The following is a 22,430-nucleotide window of genomic DNA, read 5'->3' on the forward strand; positions in this document are numbered from 1 at the left end:
ATGGTACAAACAACAGTCATGTGCCTGCTCAAAGTCTTCCTTTGAGTTCCAGGTGCTTTCTTTCCACCAGTGCTTTGACATAAACCTTAGTCGAGCAGTGAGTGTGGCTGTCAAATCATCCATGCCCTCAACCATCACAACAACAGTAAAAGAAGCTTGCTGTGGAATACAGAGGAATGTCTGACACAGTGTTTAATTTCACTTTAGAATGATATTTTGTCAGATCAGCCTAGTTTGATAATTGTAATACAGTACTAAAGCCCCTGTCACATACGCGACCCAAGGGCCGACTGCGGTGTGACTCAAGGTCGTGTTCTAGTTGCCTCCCACGCCTCCCGACTGGACCTGAATCTGCTCTGCTCATGACTGCCTAACGACCACATCAGGACTGCCTCACGACCATGTCAGGACTGCCTCACGACCGGTCGTGTCGTCCTCAAGAACGCGACAAGATCACGAGGCGACCGCAAGGCTATGGAGCTATGAGTCTTCAAATTTGAAATTTAACGAATTTTGTCAGCCATGATCATGACACGACCACCCACGAATGCAAGACAACTTCGTGACGCTTTTGGGGAATGCACCCCGACCCCCCCATGACCGACCCATGGGACGGGGTACCACACCTGAACCACCAATGACACCCAGAGTGGGACGGGGCATCACACCTGGACCACCAATGACACCCAGTGTGGGACAGGGCATCATACTTAGACCACCAATGACACCCAGTGTGGGATGGGACATCACACATGGACCACCAGTGACACCCAGCATGGGGCGGGACATCACACCTAGACCACCAGTGACACCCAGAACATCACCATGGACCTCTCCTGTGTCTAGTCAGTTGATGAGGGACACACAGTCATAACGTTTTTTGTGTCAGCGACAGGGTCACAACATGCAACGATCACATCACGACGCATCTAATTGAGCTCAGACTGCTTCACGATCAACATACGACACTCCCAACTGCAACGCAACTGTGACACAACTTTTGGCAAGTCGTGAGGCCTGACGAGTTGTCCCAGCGGCTCACGAGCGCCCTAAAGAGTCTGGGCTTTGTCGGCGAATCAAGGGACGATCGATGAAAAAATGCAGTACGACCTTTAATCGCGCCACGGTCGGCCCTTGAGTCATTTGTGTGTGACGGGCTTAACTGATAGCACAGTTAAATATGGCAACTGTACTGGTTAGTTCAGGCCGCTCACTTTTACAATGGATTATAGTCTTCATGTGTCACCATCCTTTTTTCTATATCTATCTGTCTGTTGACAGATGCCTTAATCCCATATCAGGTGGCCACAAACAAATTGCCTCCACGTTGTCCTGTCCCCCGCCATTTCACTGCCTTGCTTCCAACTTAGACCCCCCTGTCTCATATACCTCTCCACCCCATCCCTCCATCTCATCCTTGGCCTCCCCCTCCATCTGTCCCCCTTCACCTCACTCACATGCACTTTCTTTGTGAGTCTTTCACTCTCCATCCTCTCCACATGGCCAAACCACCTCATTGTTTTTCTCCTAACACTTCCCATCACATCCACATCCACACCACAACGCTCCTTCACATCCTCATTTGTCAGTTTGTCTCTCCATGTGACTCCACATGCTCCTCTCAAATAACTCATTTCCACTGCTCTCACCCTTGATTTGTATCCCTCCAACAACGTCCAAGCTTCACTTCCATACGTTAGAGTTGGCATTACAATATTGTCATGTACTGTAGTAACTTTTTCACTTCCATGCTCACTTCCCTGTTTCTCATCACTGCTGTTAAGGAACCAGCAACTTTTCTTCCCTGTTGTACCCTTTCAAGCACTTCACCCTCCAAATTTCCACCCTTACTCATCACACTACCCAGGTACTTAAACATACTCACATTTTCCATTTCCTCATCATCCAACTTCACTGAACATTAACTGACTTCACTTCTCTCGAAAACCATAACTTTACTCTTTCCTACATTCACCTTTAGATTCTGTTTCTTACACACTCTCCAAAATTCATCCACCAAGCCTTGCAGCTCCCCTTCGTCTTCACTTAACAACACAGTATCATCTACAGTACAAACAACAGTACAGGGAGTTTTCAAACACTGCCCTCTCTCACTAGGGCAACTCCAACATACACTGCCCTACCTTGTATCTCTCTTATAACCCCATCCATATACATATTGAACCACCATGGAGACATGACACATCCCTGTTTCAACCCAACCTTCAAATAGAAAAATTCACTCAGTTCACTATCCTCTCGCACTGCAGCCTTAGCACCCTCATACATATTCTTCACAGCATTCAACAACTTCCCATCTGCTCCATATATTCTTAATACTTTCCACAATCCTTGTCTATCCACCCTGTCATATGCTTTCTCCAAATCCATGAAGGCCACATGCAACTTCTTTCCCTTCTCTGGAAACTTTTCCACTTAAGATCTAAGAATGAATATCTGATCTACACAACCTCTTCCCTTCCTAAAACCTCTCTGTTCTTCTCCAACTATTTCCTGTGTTATTTCCCTAACTCTGTCAATAAGTATCCTACCAAATACTTTTCCTATTACACTAAGAAGACAAATGCCCCTCTGATTACCACACACTTCTTTTTCCCCTTTCCCTTTGTACAGGGAAATAATCATACCTGAATTCCAATCCTCCAGGACTCCACCTTCCTCCCAGGCCAGTCTGCACATCTTCCACATCCATTCTACTACTACCTCTCCCTCATGTGTCAGTATTTCACCCCACACTCCATCAATTCCTGGGGCATTCCCCGTTTTGACTTTCTTCATTGCTTCCACAAATTGCATCCTACTGATTTCTTCCCGTCTTCTATATACAATCACAATTTTTGCCTGCACAATCACTACAACTCCCATTGAAGCATCATTTTTGGTTGTTTAGTCACCAGTTTCACTTTTGCGATGTTACGACCCTTATATTCGATATACTGTACAGTCAATTGTTATCTACTCAGTTTTCCATGAATGTAACCCGACTGTATAGCAAGGTTGATTGCTGGTGTGTAATGGTTTTGTCCATTGTAATTTAAAAGTTCTTTCAGTGGGCACTGTTAAACATTGTCATATATATATATATTTTTTTTAGTCTAGTACACTGTATGTATGTATACAGTATATGTATGTACTGTATATATGTGTTGTGGAGGCTGGCTCTGGTGGTAGGTGGTGGTGAGCATCATCAATTCACAATGTAGTGCTGCCTACTTTGTCTTTCTTTTTCTGTCTGCACTCCTCTTTCCTATTTCTCCCATCATTCCTGTCAGTGTTTTATTACTCTTCTTTCCCTTCAGGTGGCTTTACATTGAGTGACAAGCCATATGGTTTCTTGGAAGCCAGGAAACCATATACAATGCTGGGTGGTAACCATATAACCAACCCACATGTGTTCCCTGTGTGTCAGAATGTGGGTTTGGCAGAGGGTTAGTGTCCCTCCCCATAAAACAACCAACTCAAAGACAAATGACCACCCTTTACGAGATAATGGCATCTGGCTTTAGATACCGTAGATAGATAGAGGCTGGTTTGTACGTGCTTGATGTGGATGGACAGTTTTGCTACAGTACAGTGTGCACATTTAAACTGCAGTAAGTTCTGGCTAACAGATAAACAAACATTTTAATCCTATTGCTGTTACAGTACTGTATGATTTTCTTTATTTCTTCAGGTGCTGGGAATTGTACTGTAGTTCTTAAAATCTACAAACATGATAACCAGCCACTGCAAGAATATTGGCCTCCACATAAAACAGGTATTTATGTTACTTTACAGCATGGTGAGTCTGTGTGAGGATTTTACTGGCCTGCATTGTTACAACATAAAAATTGGCATCATAATGGGACAGAGAGGTGTATGAATGTGGATTTTATGAGTTGGAGGGAGGGCAGTCTGATGAAGGATTACAGGGAGACATAGAGGCAGTTTGCTTGTGGCCATCCCTTCTGCAAGTAAGGCATCTGGCTATAGATAAATATTTTGTAGTTTATTAGAATGATTTATATGAGCATAGTACAGTAGCAGAAGTAAATCTCATTTCAGATGTATACAGTGACTTTTGGTTGTCAGAATTAATAGTGTCACTACACCTACATTTTCTTTGCATATTCTTTCACTTTTACTGTGGTAAAGAATAGTGTGTATTATGGTAATTTATGTTACCGCTATTTGGGGGACAGATCTGAATTTTCTGTACTCCTGAATGGCAGGTAAGGGAATGGAGGAACACTGTAGATTATTTATTTATAGTCTCTGTAAATCACTATGATAAGGACAGGGTAGGCCATTTGCAGTAGATTTCTCTGTAGATAATTTATATGCTAATAAATTTATGGCCAAGTAATGAGCATTTCAAACCATTACAGGTTGCAGGTTCGGTGAGGGCAAGTGTGGCTTGCCAGCTCCACAGTTCAGTCATGTATGTACCTACCATGTATATTTTAGTACATTTATGATCATAATCTTTTTCCACAAACACAGAAAAGCTTAATCATCATCATCACCATCATCATCATCATCATCATCATCATCATCATCATCATCATCATCATCATCATCATTATTATTATTATTCAGACCTCCTTTCCCACCACTGATTTAGGTCCAGAAAACCAGGAAAAAAAAATGGAATGAGAAGAGCTTTAAAAAAAAAAGAGAAATACAAGGTATTTATAATGTGATTTATTTGTATTCTGTTTATTTAGTCCTATGTAGCTATATTGAATTGTTTAGTCATAGGAACCTGAGAGTTGTATGAGGGCAGTGCATGGACACACAAGCTAAGGACAGAACTTATTCCTGACTGGTTTTGCCAGTAGGTGTGTCACCGTATTCCATAGTGTTGAAATAGTGTGTCAGAAGGCCACCAGTGTTTTCATTGACACCTGAGCAATGTAATGTTACTCTGATATGCAGAGTAAGACTTGTGATAAGAAGACCGACACTGTGATTAGGTTCCATTAACTCTCTCAGGCTCCTATGACTCACTCTTAGCTGAATAAAATTACTTGCGTTAGTTAGAATAGAATATTAGACTTGTTGGAAACAAGAAAGAGTTAATACTGTATCAAGAATACTAACTTTTTATACCGTACCATGAGTAACAACTGTAAAAGTCCTGTAATCTGACCACCAATAGTCTGAAAATCCCAGTACTGTACTCAGACCACCAATAATCTGAAAATCCAAATACTCCGAAAGTGAAATGAGTGAAAATTAAAACTATTCTGGGAGCAAATCAAGTGGATTTTTTTCTCTCTCTCTGGGCTTTATCTGTTGATTTATCTGGCTTGGACTTGCTATTCAGCTACAATTCTGTGCATTTTCGGTGAGTAAAACAATAACCCGTATAATTTTAAGTATTTATTTAATGATCATGTACGTATTTCTAATGTTTTTAGGTCCCTCCCCCCTCCTCAAAAAAAAAAAAGACTCGGTCCCCAGCCATTCAGATTACAGGACTTCTTCTGTACCATAATTTTCATCATCATATAGAAAACTAAGCTATGTTTCGGTACTAACAAGAATATCAAACTACTTTACATACAGTAACTGATGAGGAAAGTACTGTATGCAGTATGTTTATTGAAAATATCTGATATGTATAAATACTGGCTATATATACTAACAATATACTGTATTAACAAACCATGTGCTGGAGAGGGACACCTTCATTTTGTAGCATAGATATATCCAGGCGGTTGTTCTTCCTGCTTATGTGAATGTCCCTCGGCTTCCTCTCCATCTAATGAGAGGAGGATAGGCGGCAGTAGGGCAGCTTCAACCTGCAGCCCACCAGGTTCATATCCAAATAAATGCGGGATCACAGCAAAAAAAACTACAAACCAGAAAGAGAAACAAACCATACCTTTTTTACTCTAACATAGCCCAGAATTACCATCTCTCCACTTCAGTACTACATTATAACATTACATTAGCACAAGAATGTGATGTCAGTAATGAAGCAGTATGAAAGGATGTAGAGCTATGGTATTATCCTTTTCTGCCAATAAGCAATTTAGAATGTACCAAAAGATGAAAATCTGGGCCAAGCTAGAGTAAAATGTGTATAGAAACTGAGGAGGAGGTGCTGGGGAAACTTCTTAACTTACCAGGTACAAGCGTGCTGGCTTCTGAATAATGTTTGATATGTTACAGTGAGCGCAGTAGTGCCAGTGGAGATGAATTCCAGTACATCCAGAAGTCAAAAACACCCACCATGCACTTTCAGAAGTCCTTGCTGCGACTGCCAATTCCTGGTTAGTGTGCGACATTGAGCTCCACATTCTTGTTGGCAGTGAAAACTTTGTATAGTCTTATCCATAGTATCATCAAACTGCTTTTTGCCTCAGTGTGAGATTGAACTTTTTGTCTTTTTAAATAGCACTTTTCTTTAATCACCTGGTTATTTTGTCACTGTAATTGTCAGACCTGGACAAGACATGCACTCGCTACCTACGCTCCCAGAAGGCCATCTTGTCACCTGAAGAATACAAACATACCGAGGAAGTAGTAGCCAGATTCAAAGGCTCTCCTGGCCCAGATCTCCAGGCTAAATTGAAGCTCAAAGACAAGGTGAGTGTTTTATTCAGTGAAGCCTTATGAGTAACAGTTTTTATTTTTCTACAGTATTTGTATTTAATTTTTCCAGTACAATGACATTTTAATTTTGTGATTCCAACTGCCAGATAAAATTACTAAGCTTAGGAGAGACTTTATGAACTGAAGGTTTGATGTAGCTTTCATTAACCCATTGATGGCTGGAGGTCTTCCTGTATTTATCATCGTCTGGTAGTATTAAGGAAGAAATTAGAATTATAGTATCATCTAAAAGAGGTTAAGTAAGTGCTTGGTACCTATAATGTCAACAGAACAACAAGCACACAAGCTACATCTCTGCACCGTGGTTTGACATGTACCTGAGAGACCGAGTCCCAGTAGTGCTCAACTACAACCCCTTCATGGCCTTTGTCCCAGAGACTCGCCTGGGATACTCTGACCCACTTGTCCGCTCCACCAATATCCTCGTAGCATCAGTGAGGTCAGTGTTTAATGTTGTTTGTATGTTGGTAAAGGGATGCCCTCCAACTGTGACACTATTATAACTGGATGATGAAGCCGCATGATTATAGACATGCAGCTCCCTATCTCCAGAAGAAGATGAACAGCAGGAGAAGGGCATCTTTATCATGCAGTTGACTGGTTTCGTGTTTAGAACTTGGGGCTGCAACAGCTGTTTGTATATTTTTCTTAACCATGTCCAGTTATAACGTCTTTCTGAGTTTGGGAGTGAACCCCAAGAGATGACCGGAGGTTTTTCGTTTATGTAATGGAAGTCACCTGTGACCATTTTTACATTTGTGTGTGCATGGAATAGAGCAAATTGGAATGTGGTGGTTAGGAAATAACTCATTGTCAGTGATCTATTAAGCAGGCAAGAAGTGAAACTACTGGGGTTGTGGGGTACATAATAAACCAGTGAGGTTTGGTTGTGAATGTTTTAAAATTGTTCTTTAGGTCTATTACAAATGACAGCTGAGAGAATGAACATCATTGAATGAGATTGCTTTCTCCTGCTGTCTGGCACTGCCTCATTGAAATGGACAACAGCAAGCATTGATAGATAAATCAAAGTTTTACATTGTTTATGTGCAGGTTCATGAAGACATTAAGAGAGTCATTGTTGGAGCCGGTAGTGTACCACCTCAATCCAGCCAAGAGCGACACAGATCTCTTTCGACGCCTAACACGCTGGACTCCTGCAGCTCTTGCCTCTTACACTGCCTATGCATTCAAGGTGAGGAAGTACATGAAACCCTTGTAATAAGATACGTCTTGTATGTTTTCTTTACTACTAAGTTGAACAAATATATTTATGATTGATTCCCCATCAAACAAGACAGGAAAAACAAGACAGGGGAAGATTTTTCACTCCATTCCCTGATCTGCCTGCAGAACCTGAGTTATAGCCTGCAGTAATTTTTGCCTTGTACCTAAGATTTATTCATGATGTTAGAACAGGAAATAGAGGAAGATTCAACACCCTTCTTGTCTCTCCTGTCAGTCATAACCTAAATTGCAGCAGGGAATTAATCATAAGTGTGTTTGTGTATACCAGTCCAGGAATCTTGCCCAGTCAGGTTTTGTTGTTACATATAAAGCTGTCTGCCAGTTTCCTTCTATTAAAGTATCACTTACATTGAAGAAGTTGAGGTATTTTGGAATAATCCCTGGCTTTTAATGATGCCTGCGTGTATAAAGCTTTTCAGAATTATTGTATGTACTCTTTATATGTAGGTATGTTTGTTTGTAAGTGGGGGCACTCACCATCCAGTCACTGGATGTAGCGCTGCCCTTGGGTGACTGCGCTTTCCTCTCTTCCTTCCTTCTTTCCTTCCTTCCTCTACTGTCTTTCAATCCTTCATTCTGTCCTTTTCTTTCTGTCAACAGGCGACTCTAATCTGAGTGACAAGCTAAATGGTTTCCTGTACATCAGGAAACCATTTTCTGTGCTGGGTGGTAACCATATATCTAAACAAGAAGCTGTGCTAAGGCACAGCAAACCTGTCCCCAGTAGTCATTTTAGCGCTGGTGTATAAACACAATAGGATATCTAGTCAAAGATGCCACTCATCAAATTTGGAGTAAATCGGTGGGTTGGTGGAGGGTTAGTTCCTCTCCCTGTAAAACAACTAACTCAAAGACAAATGGCCACCCTTTGTGGGATTATGATGTCTGGCTATGGATGGATGGAAATATTAGACCCAACCCACCTGACATTGACCCCCCTACCTCTAACTGGGGGGTGACCCCCCTGATGTAATGAGGCATGTTATAGGATGGAGATTTGAAAGATGCACCATTAGGCTTTGGTTTCATGTCAACATGATGAATTTGGAAGGTTTTTTTTTTTTTTTTTTTTTTTTTTTTTTTTTCCTATAGCTTGGGCCTTGGCCCAAATTAATCAGGTGATCAGAAGGTCATAGCCCTTCATTCCTGAAATTTTAGTCAAAATCGCACCAGTAGTTTCATGTAAAGTTGTTTACAGACAAACAAACCGAGAGAAAACAATACCCATCCCTGAGCCCCTCCAGCACAGGGGCAGATAATTATGGCGCCCAGTGGTATAGTGGGTGATTAAGGCACTCCAACTGGATTGAGTCTGTGTTAATTTTTATCCAAGGAGTGGTTGGGGCTTATTGCTCACATAATGCCACTCGGGGATGAGGAAGGCTGGTCACTCTCATCTTAAATGTCAGGACCAACTTGCCTAGTCCTGAGCTCCCATGCTTCTCATGGGGCAACAGAGGATTTGGTGATGATGATGATTGTTTGTATTGTAGTAGTAAAAAATGAGGTACCAGTTTAGTATTTTGCTAATATGGGGGAGGTGGTGGTTAAGTGGTTAGGGAAGTGGTCTGCTGGCTGAAAGGATGTGAGCTTGTTCACAGGAATGGACACAGTACTGTATAGTGTTTAGGTATGGAGACTTTACTTTGTTTTATTGACTTAATTGGCATCTTGGTTCTCCTAGGATAGGTTAAAAGTGAACAGATAAAATAGATATGTATGGAGAACTTAGTTTGTTTTATTGATTTTGTTTGCCTTCATTTTTCTCACACAGGCCTTCCCTCTGGACATGTCCCAGTTTGTCAACTTGTTCAACTCAACCCGAATACCTGAGGTTGGCCGAGACCGCCTTAAGAGTGACGACAAGGCCCGCCACATGATGGTTATGAAGAATGGACACATTTATGTTTTTGACGTATTTGACAAAGATGGTTAGTGGACTTTTTCACATTTTCAGTCTATATACACCATTATAGTATTTGTTCTCTGCATAGCAGATTTTTTCTTGCTGCCTGGACCTTACCTCACCCCTTCCTTAGGTGAGAACATAAATGTGGATGATGTTGATGTTCACATTGATGATGATGTGTTTTTATACAGTATACATCACCACAGTTCTTTTGCTGTGGTAGACATGAATTTTAAGAGTAGTGTTGATAATTATTCACTTCTTCAACATGAGGTTTGGCATTAGGTACATCTGGTAGCCTTGATGTATTCACATGCTTGTTGTGGCATTAATATGAACAGATTAGGCTGCCAGTTATTAGATGAAATGGCCAAGTAACTGTGATGCATGAATGCCTGAAAATATAGATAGCCCCTTGTTGCACACTGATGTTGTCCCAGGCTGAAGTGTAACATACAGTACATTAATTTTCAGAAATCTGTGCCCACAACACTCTGAACCAGTGAACAAAGATGCAAGTCACTGGTAGAAAGCAACACAGCAGCAACTTCATGTGTCTGAGTTGAATTAATCATGTCTTGGCTTTCTTCCTTTGTATATGAAGCAGATCTGTAAAGAACAAGAGCAATCTGAGATTGCAAACCTCTGCCAAGGCAGAGAAGTTATCTTGTAATTTTTGTGCAAGCATTGTAGGCATTATTTATCGAGTTAAAAGCAAAAATGTTGAAATTGCCACTATCCCGCAATGGTAAAGAATCCTTTAAAAGATTCATGGATCCAGATGATGATCTGGATCATCACCAAAATCTAATGGATAGTTCCTTGGGCCATACCCAACCCTCTAAAAAATTTCAGCAAAATCTGTTCTTAGCTTTTTGAGTAATTCTGCTAACAAACAAACAGACAAACAAACCAACGCCAGCAAAAACATAGCCTCCTAGGTGGAGGTAAAAATAGCAAATAAATATGTGTAGATGGTGAGGTCATTTGCTTGTCACTCAGTGTAGAGCCACCTGAAGATAGCACTACATCAAGTTAGTAGATGGGGGACACCTACTCCTACCGTGACAAATGTCACTGAATTCTTTCAGTAGTAGCTACCTCTTTGATTGAATGCACTTTTTATTTTCAGGTAACATACTGCCGCCAGATCACATCCATGCCTGCATGTCCTACATATACCACGATAGCACTCCCTCTAACAAGAATTCCATCAGCATATTCACCACGGAAAATCGTGATACTTGGGCGTCACTGCGAGCGGAGCTGTTGGCTGCTGGGAATGAGGCGGCTCTCGATGCCATTGACACAGCTGCGTTTAATATTGTTTTTGATAGTGCGGAAGTTGACATGGACCCAGAGAAGATGTATCATACTTTTCTACATGGTGATGCTAATAACAGGTATAACAGTTGGTTACTTAATTCGGGTTTTTCTACCCTGATGTCATGCACAACAAATTTTTTTAATTAACTTATTTGTTTATTTAGGTACAGATTTTTCATGCTTAGTGTGTTTACTTTTCTGAAATAATTATCCATCAATGGTTGTTACATTAGATGCTGTTATTTAGTCTGGGGGAACTTACGGCAGCGAAGGGCTAAATGAAAGTACAGTAATCCCGCATTTTTTGCGGATTTTTTGTCTACGGTTTTGCCCTCTCGCGGATTTTCTTAGCATTAATAAGTTCAACAAAAATATCCTTGAATATACAGAAAAAAAAAAAAAAAATTGAAATTCCCGCAGCTTCCAATTGTAGCGCGGTAAACTCACGCCACCCTCTGTCCCTTTCCCGTGGCCCCTCTGCCAGTGTTACCATATCTAGCATAATTTTATTCTTTTAGCATAATTTTGATCAAATTTTCGAGTCTGGAATATTTTTTAGCATAATAGAAGTTTTAGAATCATTCTAGCATAATTTAGAATGGAATGGAATATTTTTAGAATAATTTTATAAAAGCTACAAATCAGAGAGAGAGAGAGAGAGAGACGAATAAGGTAAGAAGATGTTTGAATAGTTGGTTACTTTCAGTTTGGGCTTGGTTGGGTTGGATTAGGTTAGGTTAGGTTAGGTTGGAATAGGTTAGGTTAGGTTAGGTTTTAGGTTAGGTTCGGTTTGGTTCGGTTAGGTTAGGATAAGTTTGAGCTTTGTACTTTACCCATGAAACCTAGGTTTTTCCGATGGATTTTGGTATGATTCATTCGATTTTCAGCTTCATTTCAGTCGGAAATGACCATTTTCTGTGTTTCCCCCCCTCCCTATAACCCCCGATTCCCCAAAGATCCCTCATTATTTCAGGGGGATGGGGGGGGGTCATATCTCAAAATCTGGTTATTTCCGATGGAAATGATGCTCAAAATCGAACGAATCACATCAAAATCCATCAGAAAAACGTAAGTTTCGTGGGAAAAAGCAGTATGAGTAGATACCGATATTTATCCTCTTACTGTATGTAGGTTCATTTTAATATTTTCATAGTAAACAATATAATTAATATGTTACACGAATATGTATAGAATTTTATCATTTAGCTTCAAGTTAGCATAATTCATTTTTTACTTGGAACAAATATGCTCAATCTAGCATAATTTTTTCATTGCCCTAACATAATTTCGTTGTTTGGATATGGCAACACTGCTCTCTGCCTCGCATTCTTCAGTCCACGCCTGACTGCCTTAAGTGGCTGTTGTGGTTGTAACCACACTATGATATGAGCCTCTTGCCTCCCACTTGCTTTCCACATGGCCCCAGGACGTAAGCCAGCCTCACCAAAGGCTAATAATACAATTAGTAAGAACTCCAAAGTGACAAAACGATCAAGTTATGACCTTAGCAGAGAAAATTGTGTTACTGGACAAGCTAAGAAACGACCGTGCAGTGTTTGCTATCACCAGTTAATGCATCTTTTTATTTTATACTGTTTTGTTAATAAATGTGTAGATAATTGTGTATTACAGTACGGTGTTTACGTTTTCCTTCATAATGGAGTATGTGCTTTCAATCTTGTAAGAAGGTATTTCGGGATGAGTATGGAGGTTTCGGGACAATTCGCAGTCACAACAAACACAAAACAATTCGCCTTCATTAATGAAGATAGCTATGGGTGACGCTAGAATATAATTCAAAGGCGACTACAGCGAGGAAGAAACAAGTTAATTATTGACTAAAGGTGCAACTAATAAATAATATCCAGAACCTACGCTACTGAACGTAGACTTTGCTGGATCCCCCTGAAATATAGTTATTAAAGTATTGATTAATTAATAATAAGTATATTGATGAAAGTATTAATTAGTATATTTATAGAATGGCGGGGAATCGTCCAGGGTGCGAATTGTTCTGAAGGGGAATCGTCCATGTTTTGACGGGGAATTGTCTGACGGCGAATTGTCTCGCAATTAGTATGGACATGGACTGTGTGATGGGCAGCATGGTGGACACAAGTGCAAGTTTTCAATTGTTAATAGAGTATTCGCGGAATTGACTTTTCGCGGGGGTTACAAGAACGTAACTACCGCGAAATATGCGGGATTACTGTACCGTAATATCTAACCCCTAAATTTTGAATCTACGAAGCTAAATAAAACTGTTTGGAGATAACAAGAATTAACTAAAGAATGTCTCGTGATTCAAGTGGTTAACACCTGCTGGGAGGCATCCTATATCCTTATTAGCTTCCAGCTGGATGGAGAGTAATTAGCAGAGGAAATTTCTCTCATCTGTATACTAGATGAGGAAGGTGACATATCCACTCTGAGGTATACTGTACTGTACTTTTGTCACTGTAACTTGTCTTAAATTGCCATTTCTCCATCTTGTGTACTGAACTGTAGCAATAGATTAACACTAGAATATGATGCTAGTAATGAAGAAGTACTATTGAAGCGTGAACAACCATAGCATTGTCTTATTCTGCCTCTGGGTTATGTGAAATATACCACAAAAGGACAAAAATGTGGACCAAGTTACGATTAAGGAAGTTTATACATTTATTTATTTATTTATTTTTTTATACCCTCATAGGAGAGACGACCTATAGGCATTAGATATAGCGTCCATGAACTTCTTTAATACCAAAGAAGTCTTCTGTAGTATACAAAGACAAAAATGTATATGACTTACGAGAAAAAAATTAAAACATGGTCATCATACAGAAGGGGTTAATAGTTACTGCTAAAGCTTATCTGTCTTTTTTTTCTATCTGTGTATGTGTCTGTCTACCCATCCATCTATTTATTGTCTGTAAGTTTGTAAATCTGTTTGTCTAAACATCTGTATGTATCTGTATCCGAATATCTATCTTTCTCTCTGTTTCTTTATCTCTGTACCTCCTCTATATATTACCCAATCCTTTATTTCCCCATAAGGAGCTCAGGGTCTGGGGCTAGGCTATTAAGTCGCAGCATTTAAAGTGCGGATGACCAGTTCTTTTTCCCTGAGTGGCAGTATAGGAGCAGTCAATCTTGACCACCTCTCAGATTCAAAATCACCAGATATCTACTTAAACTTATCATGATAAAAAATAATCATGGTCTTTAATCTGGTTTTCTGGCTGTGTGGACCATACCTCACCCTATCCTTAAGTGGGAAAAGAGATGTGGATGATGTTGATATCGATAATGATGGTGATGGTGCTGCTGCTGCTGATGATGATGATGAGGAGGAGGAGGAAGAGTATGCAGATGAGAATTGTGAGGATGATGATGATGATGATTATAATTGTGATGGTGGTGGTGGTGATGATGTCGCTGATTTACAGGTGGTTTGACAAGAGTTTCTCCCTTATCTTCACCGCTGATGGCCAGACAGCACTGAATTTCGAACACGCTTGGGGTGATGGTGTGGCAGTTATGAGTTATTTCAATGAAGTCTCAAAGTCTGTCAAGGAGCAGCCTTACATTCACCCTGACAGCAGGCCAGCCAATATTGATGCATCTCAGCTTGTTAGGAGACTAGGTAAGCAAGGACTTTGTAACTATAGCTGTACTGTTGTCACTCTAACTTAGGCCTAAAAATTGCTATCCCTGTCTCGAATGCTGAATTGTAACAACAGATTAGCACTAGAATACAATTCTAGTCACAAAGAGGTACAGTGGAAGGGATGTAGAACTGTAGCATTACCTTTTTTCGACACTGAGCTGCAAGAGGATGAAAACCTGGACCTGTTTAGAATAAGTTTAGTATACTCTTACCTGACTGAAAAATGCAGAGTTGTTATAGGAGGTTAATAGTAAAATGCGGTGCCAACGTTGAAAATATGTAAAGGAAATTATGTACGGATGGAGTTTTATCTTATTCTGCCAGTAAATAGTAGGTAATTGGCTAAAAGGGGACACAAAACTCCTTCATTTATTATCACACTGGCAGTACTGTATTGTAATTTAGTGCCCCACCTTGTGGTGCAGGAGAGGAACACCTTTCATGTGGTGGTTCTGGGTGGCTAGGCTGTCCAGGTTCATCCTAACCCAGTGGACAGCAGGCCAAAGATGCCTTCTGCATTCCACCATCCTTTCAGGGGATAGAGAGGGAGTTGAGGGACGTTTGGTAACCAAGCAATGGCACTATTTGTTTATATTGGTGTCTCTGCAGCAAGGCATCTCTCTTCAGCACCTTTTATCTATATACATATTATTTTTATTTATTGATTTTTTATTTTTTTCAGAGTTCAAGCTGACCCCTAGTCTTGAGGCAGCCATACAGCGCTCCCAACATCACTACCAAACCAACACCTCAGCACTACACGTGGACGTACTTGAGTCCAAGGTGCTGGGCAAGGACCTGTGCAAGCAGTATAAGGTCTCCCCAGATGCCATCATGCAGCTTGGATTCCAGGTGAGATTATGGATGTTATAGGTGTCACAAGATGCTTTGTAGTGCTTCTTCCTGTACAGTATAATTTCACTGTTACACATTAACATTCTCTTGTTTGCTATTTTCATGAGGAGCGTAGGAGCCCGTGGCTAGGCAAGTTGGTCCTGACATTTAAGATCAGAGCGACCAGCCTCAATCATCCCTTCATGGCATTACGTGAACAATAAACCCCAACCACCCCTTGGATATAAGCTACATAGGCTCAATCCAATTAGAGCATGTTAATTACCCACTAAACCACCAGGCTCCATAATTTGGTTGTATGGTTACCACCCAGCATAGTAAATGGTTTCCTGGGTTACAGGAAACCATTTGGCTTGTCACTAAGTGTAGAGACCGTAAGACAACACTACAGTGTGTGAGTGGATGATGAGTGTCCCCACCTATTTATATCATGTTAATATTGACATAGGTTGCATCAGTAACATAAAAGAGGTGTAAAGTGCAGAATTAATCATTAAGGAAAAGGTGATACAAAATCGCCAGGGCAATGTAGAATATAGCCCTTGGATGTATGAAGTTGAGATAGATTTCGTTTCTGGAATTAGAGTTGGAATGATGATGATGATTTTGCCGGCAGACAGCATACTACCTGCAGAATGGCAAGTCAGTGGCCACGTATGAATCGTGCAGCACAGCGGCATTTAAACATGGCCGCACCGAGACCATCCGCCCAGCCACCCTAGAGACGACCCAGTTTGCTCAAGCCGTGGCCAAAAGTCAGCCGCCTAGCAAAGCTGAGCTGAAGGAAATGATAAACGAGTGCTCCAAGGTTCATGGCAATTTGACCAAGGAGGCAGCCATGGGTGAGTTTTGAGAAAGAGGGAGGAGAGGGGGAGTCACTCTAGTTAAAGAAAAAAAAAATGTCTCCCAAGCCTGATATGGCGATTACAAAAATAAAATAAGTATATTGCTCTGTGGTAACCTATACTTGTGCCCCTACACCTCAGAGGGATAACAGCAAGTTCATATTATATGGTGGTGATCTTTTCCATAATACAGTACAGCAATTTTTTCCATACACCTATTCTGCAACTTGAGGGAACTGGCATATTGGCTTTAACGGTTGTAACAAATCTTTAACTGATATTTTTTCTCCATCCATCCATCCATCAGCCAATCCTACATTGCCCCATGAGGAGCGTAGGAGCCCAGGGCTAGGCAAGTTGGTCCTGACAATTAAGATGAGAGTGTTTTTTCTATATTGTACAATACGGTAAACTTGATAGCATAAAAGGATGTTAAAATTGCTGCTTGTAGAGGGGACTTATTTTTGTATTATTGTCTTGTTTTCTTGATGCTGCCAAACCCCATCTTTACGTGTAATATAAAGTAATAATGATTATGATGATTTCCTGTTTACATCTTGATAATGATGATGATGTTTACCATTTATCTCCTGGCAGGCCAAGGGTTTGACCGACATCTGTTTGGGCTAAGGAAGATAGCAGAGGGCGAGGGTGGCCCACTGCCAGACCTGTACACTGATCCATCCTACACCAAAATCAACCACATCATCATATCCACCTCCACCCTGCCGTCCACTGCCATCAGTTTTGGAGGATTTGGACCGGTTGTTCGAGATGGATTTGGAGTTGGGTAAGCATTGTTATTTTATTTCCATTTATTTCTTATGTCTGACTGTTGACATAGACTTAATACTCCATTCCCTTTGGCCCAAGAGACCTTATGCATGCAGCAAGCCCTCACATGTTAATGTTTCACGGGTAATACCTACCATCCATGTTGAATACAGTACATGGTGGGACTCTCATTCTTCCATATTACCAAAACAATGATGATGTACAGTACCAGGAATTCCGGAGGAGGGGAGACGTTAAAATTAATGCCACAGATAATATAAGACCCAGAAATTGTCATCATAAAGTTGTGTGTTTGACATTTAAGGGTCAGGCACTGAAGAGCTGAATGAAGTGTGATTGACAGTGTGGCACTTGTTTGATAGTACCACATTAATAGTGTAGATTAAGGCACTCAAGTTTTGTAATTTCAGAGTCTGCATAAGTTATTATTTGGCTGTGAGTAAAAGATAAATTCCTTTACCAGTAGAGCATTGCAGTGTATGATTTTATTAACATCTTCAAGCTTTTTTTTTTTTTTTTTTTTTAAATGATGCACTGTCTCTTCTTCTTAGGCAGTACTTGCTTGGCTAGCATGGAATTTAGGGGGTTCTTCCATGAATTTGAAATGTGGCTGCTACCTTGGTAACCAGCCTGACAGTCATCACTCTTAGGTAGGAAACTTGGCCATAAGTAATTATTCAGAGTCCAAGCTGAGACTCTCATATTAATGTAGACCTTAGTATGCATCAGAGATTTTGTTTATCCTCAGTATTTCCCAGCAACTGTAGAGAAATATTCAGCTGGTTTTGGAGTTGGCTTGGCGTCCAGTCCATAGAAGACATTAGTTGAACCATGGCCAGCTCCAGTATGGGAATTCCTTGCTTCTTTATCTTTCCTTGTTCCAGATGATTTTATTCAACCTAAGAAATGCTTCTCCTGTTGAGAGGGTTTATTAATGCCATATCTGAATCCTCCAGTTGGAAAAGTCTAAGTTGAATAATATCATCAGGAAATTATGAGAAGCTAATGAAAAGTACTTCCCCAGCCACAAATAGTCAAGAGGATTTGCAACGTCATCCAGTGTGATATTCTTCATTTCTTCTCATTTGTTCTCCAGATACCAGATTCAGAATGACTGGCTGGGTCTGGTCGTGTCATCTTACCCACCTCATCGAGATGGCGCTGGCTTTGTAGAGTGTGCAGAAAAGGCCTATGAAATCATACACAGTGCCTTGTCATCATAACAAAAATTTGATCTGCCGCTATCCAAGGTATCCGTAGTATATTTTATTGAAGATTGCTTTGTGTAATTCCATTGTTGACCTGTATTATATATTTTTTTACTGTATTTTATTTTATTTTATTTTATTTTATTAAGAAATACTTTCAATAAATTTCCATTTAATTTTGATGTAAAATATTTGTTCATCATTCATTCATCACTCAATCCTGTGTTGCCCCATGAGGAGTGTAGGAGCCTAGGGCTAGGCAAGTTGGTCCTGACATTTAAGATGAGAATACGTTATGTTTTTTAGCTTCTTGAATCCAGGTAACATCAGTTTTAGTTTATTCCTGCTGTTACCCTGCAGTACAAAAGGCTTCCCCTAAATTAAACAAATTTTCTTGTGGTAGCAAGATTCAGTTGCAGAGTACAATAGATAAAAAAAAGAAATAAAGTACTGTACAGTAGGGCTCTGATGTTATCCAACTGTATCAAAGCAGCGCATTGCAGAATGTGCAGATAAATTTTTTATCCATTGTACTGCTGCAGACAAAAGAAATGGGACAAGTGACACTGTGACTGGTTGGTGAATGACGCTGAAGAATATGCGAGGTAAAGTTAAAGTTTATTACTCTGATGAAGCTTTCCAGTGAAACTAGTCAGGAATAAACTTAGATTCTACCTTGTGAAACAGACACCTCCTTAACCAAAACTTAGACTCTGCCATGTGAAACAGAGACATTACCTTAGCCAAAATGTAGACTTTACAGACTTTACCTTGTGAAGCAGACACCGCTTTAGCCTGGACACACAAGACTGGATCATGTTTGGCTAATGAGTCACAGTGAGGAGAGTAATGGAATGGTATCAGGTAGGGATAAGTGAGGGGAAAGTGCTACCACTTCTCAAATATAGTACATTAATAGTGCATTTTTAAATGAGTTGATTTATTGGTAGGTGTTGGATGTGTATTTATTAACTTTGTAGTGAAATACAAGTACAGTATGTACAACAAGCTTTAAAACAGAGCTTATTAGTTATGCAGTGAACTGTAGTAAGTTGTGCCAATGATATTTATATTTGATACTTTAGTGCTCAAAAGAGTGTTCAGTTTGTTGGTACAACAATCTCTTTGCCGAGAATATATATTGCATTTGATCTTTGTATTTTTAGTACTCATTCATTCATCATTCATTCATCCTCTAATCCAATGTTTCCCCATGAAGAGCATAGGAGCCGAGGGCTTGGCAAGTTGGTCCTGACATTTAAGATGAGAGTGACCAGTCTCATTCATCCCAGAGTGGCATTATGTGAGCAGTAAACCCCAACCACCCCTTGGATATAAACCTGCACCAGCTCAGTCTGATTGGAGCCCCTTAAATGCCCATTAAACCACCAAGCTCCATAATGTGGTTATATGGTTACTGTACTAGGTGGTAAACATATAACCAAATTATGGTGCCTGGTGATTTAGTGGGTAATTAAGGCGCTCCAGTCAGATTGAGCTGGTGCAGGTTTATTTCCAATGGGTGGTTGGGGTTTGTTGCTCATGTAATGCCACTCACAGACAAGTGAGGCTGGTCACTCTCATCCTAAATATCAGGACCAACTTGCCTAGCCCCGGGATCCTATGCCCCTCATGGGCCATCACAGGATTAGATGATGATGATATAGCAGTGCCCCTTGTCATGGTTCTATCGCAAGCAAACATTCACTGACACTTTCCTGCGGCTGTGGTCAGGGAATGTTACATGTAAAGTTTGTACTGTATGTGATAGCAATATGATGTACACAGAATAAGAATATGAGAAGGAAGGATACTCTCTGATGTCTGAACAGGGTTGAGAAAATGTGAATGGCAGGACATAGTGCTGGCAGGGGTTGTCAACTAACTTGTGCTGGTGGTAGTGTTAAGAGGTTGTTGTTGGCACCTAAAGCAGTGACTACCTGGCTGTCTCCTAGCCGTGTATGAGCCAAATGATTGTTTTCCTTTAACTTGGCCAAAATTGCCATCTATCCATATTGAGTGCTAAATTGTAAATCAACACTGGAAAATGATGTTAGTTAAAAAGACGTGCTATGAAAAGGATGTAGAGCTGTAGTATTATCCTGTTTTGCCACTGATATAAATTAGTAAGCTGCAAAAGGGCAAAAATCTGGGCCACATTAAGATAAAAGAAATATAGTAATCCATCATCCATCCATCATCCAATCCTGTGTTGCCCCATGAGGAGTTTAGGAGGTTGAGGAGCTTATAGTTTCAGCTTAACAATGCTGAAGTTAATTTAAGGATCATGGTGCTTTGCCTTGACTTTACAAGTTACCATAAACTTAGAATTGCCTGTAAGATTACTGCCAAATTTGTCACAGTTTTACAGACTGATTGGTATGCAGGAACTGAGCATGATTCAATCAGATGCCCAATTCTTTATTTCCTATTTTGTTGATGACATGCTTTTCTGTGACACCTCTTAATTTGTACATTCAATTCACTTTTTCTTGTGTCTACATTGAGTCTTTCTGTAAAATTTAACCACCACCACTGCTGCCCCTCACAATACCTGTCTTCACAGGGTTTACTCATCCTACCTTGCCCCACCACCCTTCACCATCTTGGCCTACCCTGCCTACTGTTCTCCCTCCACCCCATATTTTATTTTCTCACCCCTGCTGGACATTCATTTTCTCCACATCCATAAAACTAAAGAAACTGCATTCTTGTGCAAGGCATCACACCCCAATTACCCATACATTATGCTTGCCATGTATATAGGTAGGTAGAAGATGGATGTTTACATTGTCCCTGGGGAGGTACTTTTATGAAAATATTGTTGGGCTAAAAACCTGGTTGTTGACTCCTGCACAAACTTCCTGATATGGAATGCAACGACATGTACAGGTCAAAAGATACTGGAATGAATGTGCATTCTATTGCTGATACATTCCGGTGTCTTTCCTACACAACTGCAGAGTCCTCCTTAGGGTGGACTGGACTTAACATTAGATGGCAGCTGGGCTAAGACTAGGAAAACACATTCAAACATGAAACCCATGGTAGGATGGCCAGTAAATGCATACAGTACAGCCATAGATATGTATTAAACTTGCCGCAGGCTAATTGTTGGTGGCACACTGGTAGTGTTGGCACTGTGTGACATTCAGTATCACATAATTATCATCAGCCGTAAAAAACAAGAAGGGGAAAAAAAAAAAAAAGTTTACACTTGCATGCATGGTTTAGGCCTTCAAAAACATTAACCAAAGAGAGAGAAAGGGAGAGAGAGAGTGTAAAATTGCTTTCTCCAGAACCTTTTTACTGATATGGTTGACTCGTGGCACATGCCCTTATAACCTGAATTGATCTCCAGTATATTGAATGGATCTGATTGACCTTAAGGAATGTGAAGGACTTAAACTGACTGGAATGGCTCAGTACTGATCTGCTGCACTTATTTTAATACAGTGTGATCATTCTCTCATAATTCCAGGCTTCTGTAATGAAGGAATGCCTTGTTATTTATATAAAATGTTCTTCGTGTGCAAGGCTTTGCATCGTAACCCAATGAAGAAAAAAGGTTAGTGTGCCCAAGTGTATTGTTATGATATAACCAGATTCAGTGACCCCCTCATTCTTCATTCGCAGGGAGGAAGAGTGTCTTGTGAAAACTAAAAATCTTGGAATGACAGTTAGGTTGACAGGTATCCAGGGAAAACTTGCATGTTCTGTACAGGGATTCCTCAGTATAAGTCAGGCACCTATCTATTTATTGTCAGACACCTGAATCCTACAGGGGAGGCTACAAATAAATCCCTAATCATCCTGTCTTCTGCCATCAGGCACCCTCCCTTCTAGCTCAGGGCTGAGATATATTAAAAAGCATGAATGAAAAAAGAATTTTCACACAACTGGCACTTTAAAGTGAGAGAACTTGGCAACTGAGGTTTGAAGGAAGCAATGGAAGCTCAATATGT

General features: G+C 40.4%; 1 protein-coding gene across 1 annotated transcript; it reads left to right on the forward strand.

The window, feature by feature from the left end:
* Positions 1-3,693: 3,693 nt before the first annotated feature.
* On the forward strand, positions 3,694-18,557 carry CPT2 (Carnitine palmitoyltransferase 2). Its single transcript, XM_080276980.1, has 13 exons — positions 3,694-3,778; positions 4,389-4,441; positions 6,181-6,281; positions 6,452-6,597; positions 6,894-7,063; positions 7,678-7,819; positions 9,647-9,803; positions 10,914-11,184; positions 14,542-14,738; positions 15,445-15,614; positions 16,234-16,459; positions 17,060-17,252; positions 18,354-18,557. The coding sequence occupies exons 1-13, from the start codon at positions 3,734-3,736 to the stop codon at positions 18,478-18,480; spliced, it is 1,998 nt and encodes a 665-aa protein (XP_080133106.1). The 5' UTR covers positions 3,694-3,733; the 3' UTR covers positions 18,481-18,557.
* The last annotated feature ends 3,873 nt before the right edge of the window (positions 18,558-22,430 follow it).

This window comes from Coenobita brevimanus, chromosome 68, assembly GCF_032717465.1.
Source record: "Coenobita brevimanus isolate Jiangsu-jjx chromosome 68, ASM3271746v2, whole genome shotgun sequence".
Lineage (NCBI taxonomy): Eukaryota > Metazoa > Arthropoda > Malacostraca > Decapoda > Coenobitidae > Coenobita > Coenobita brevimanus.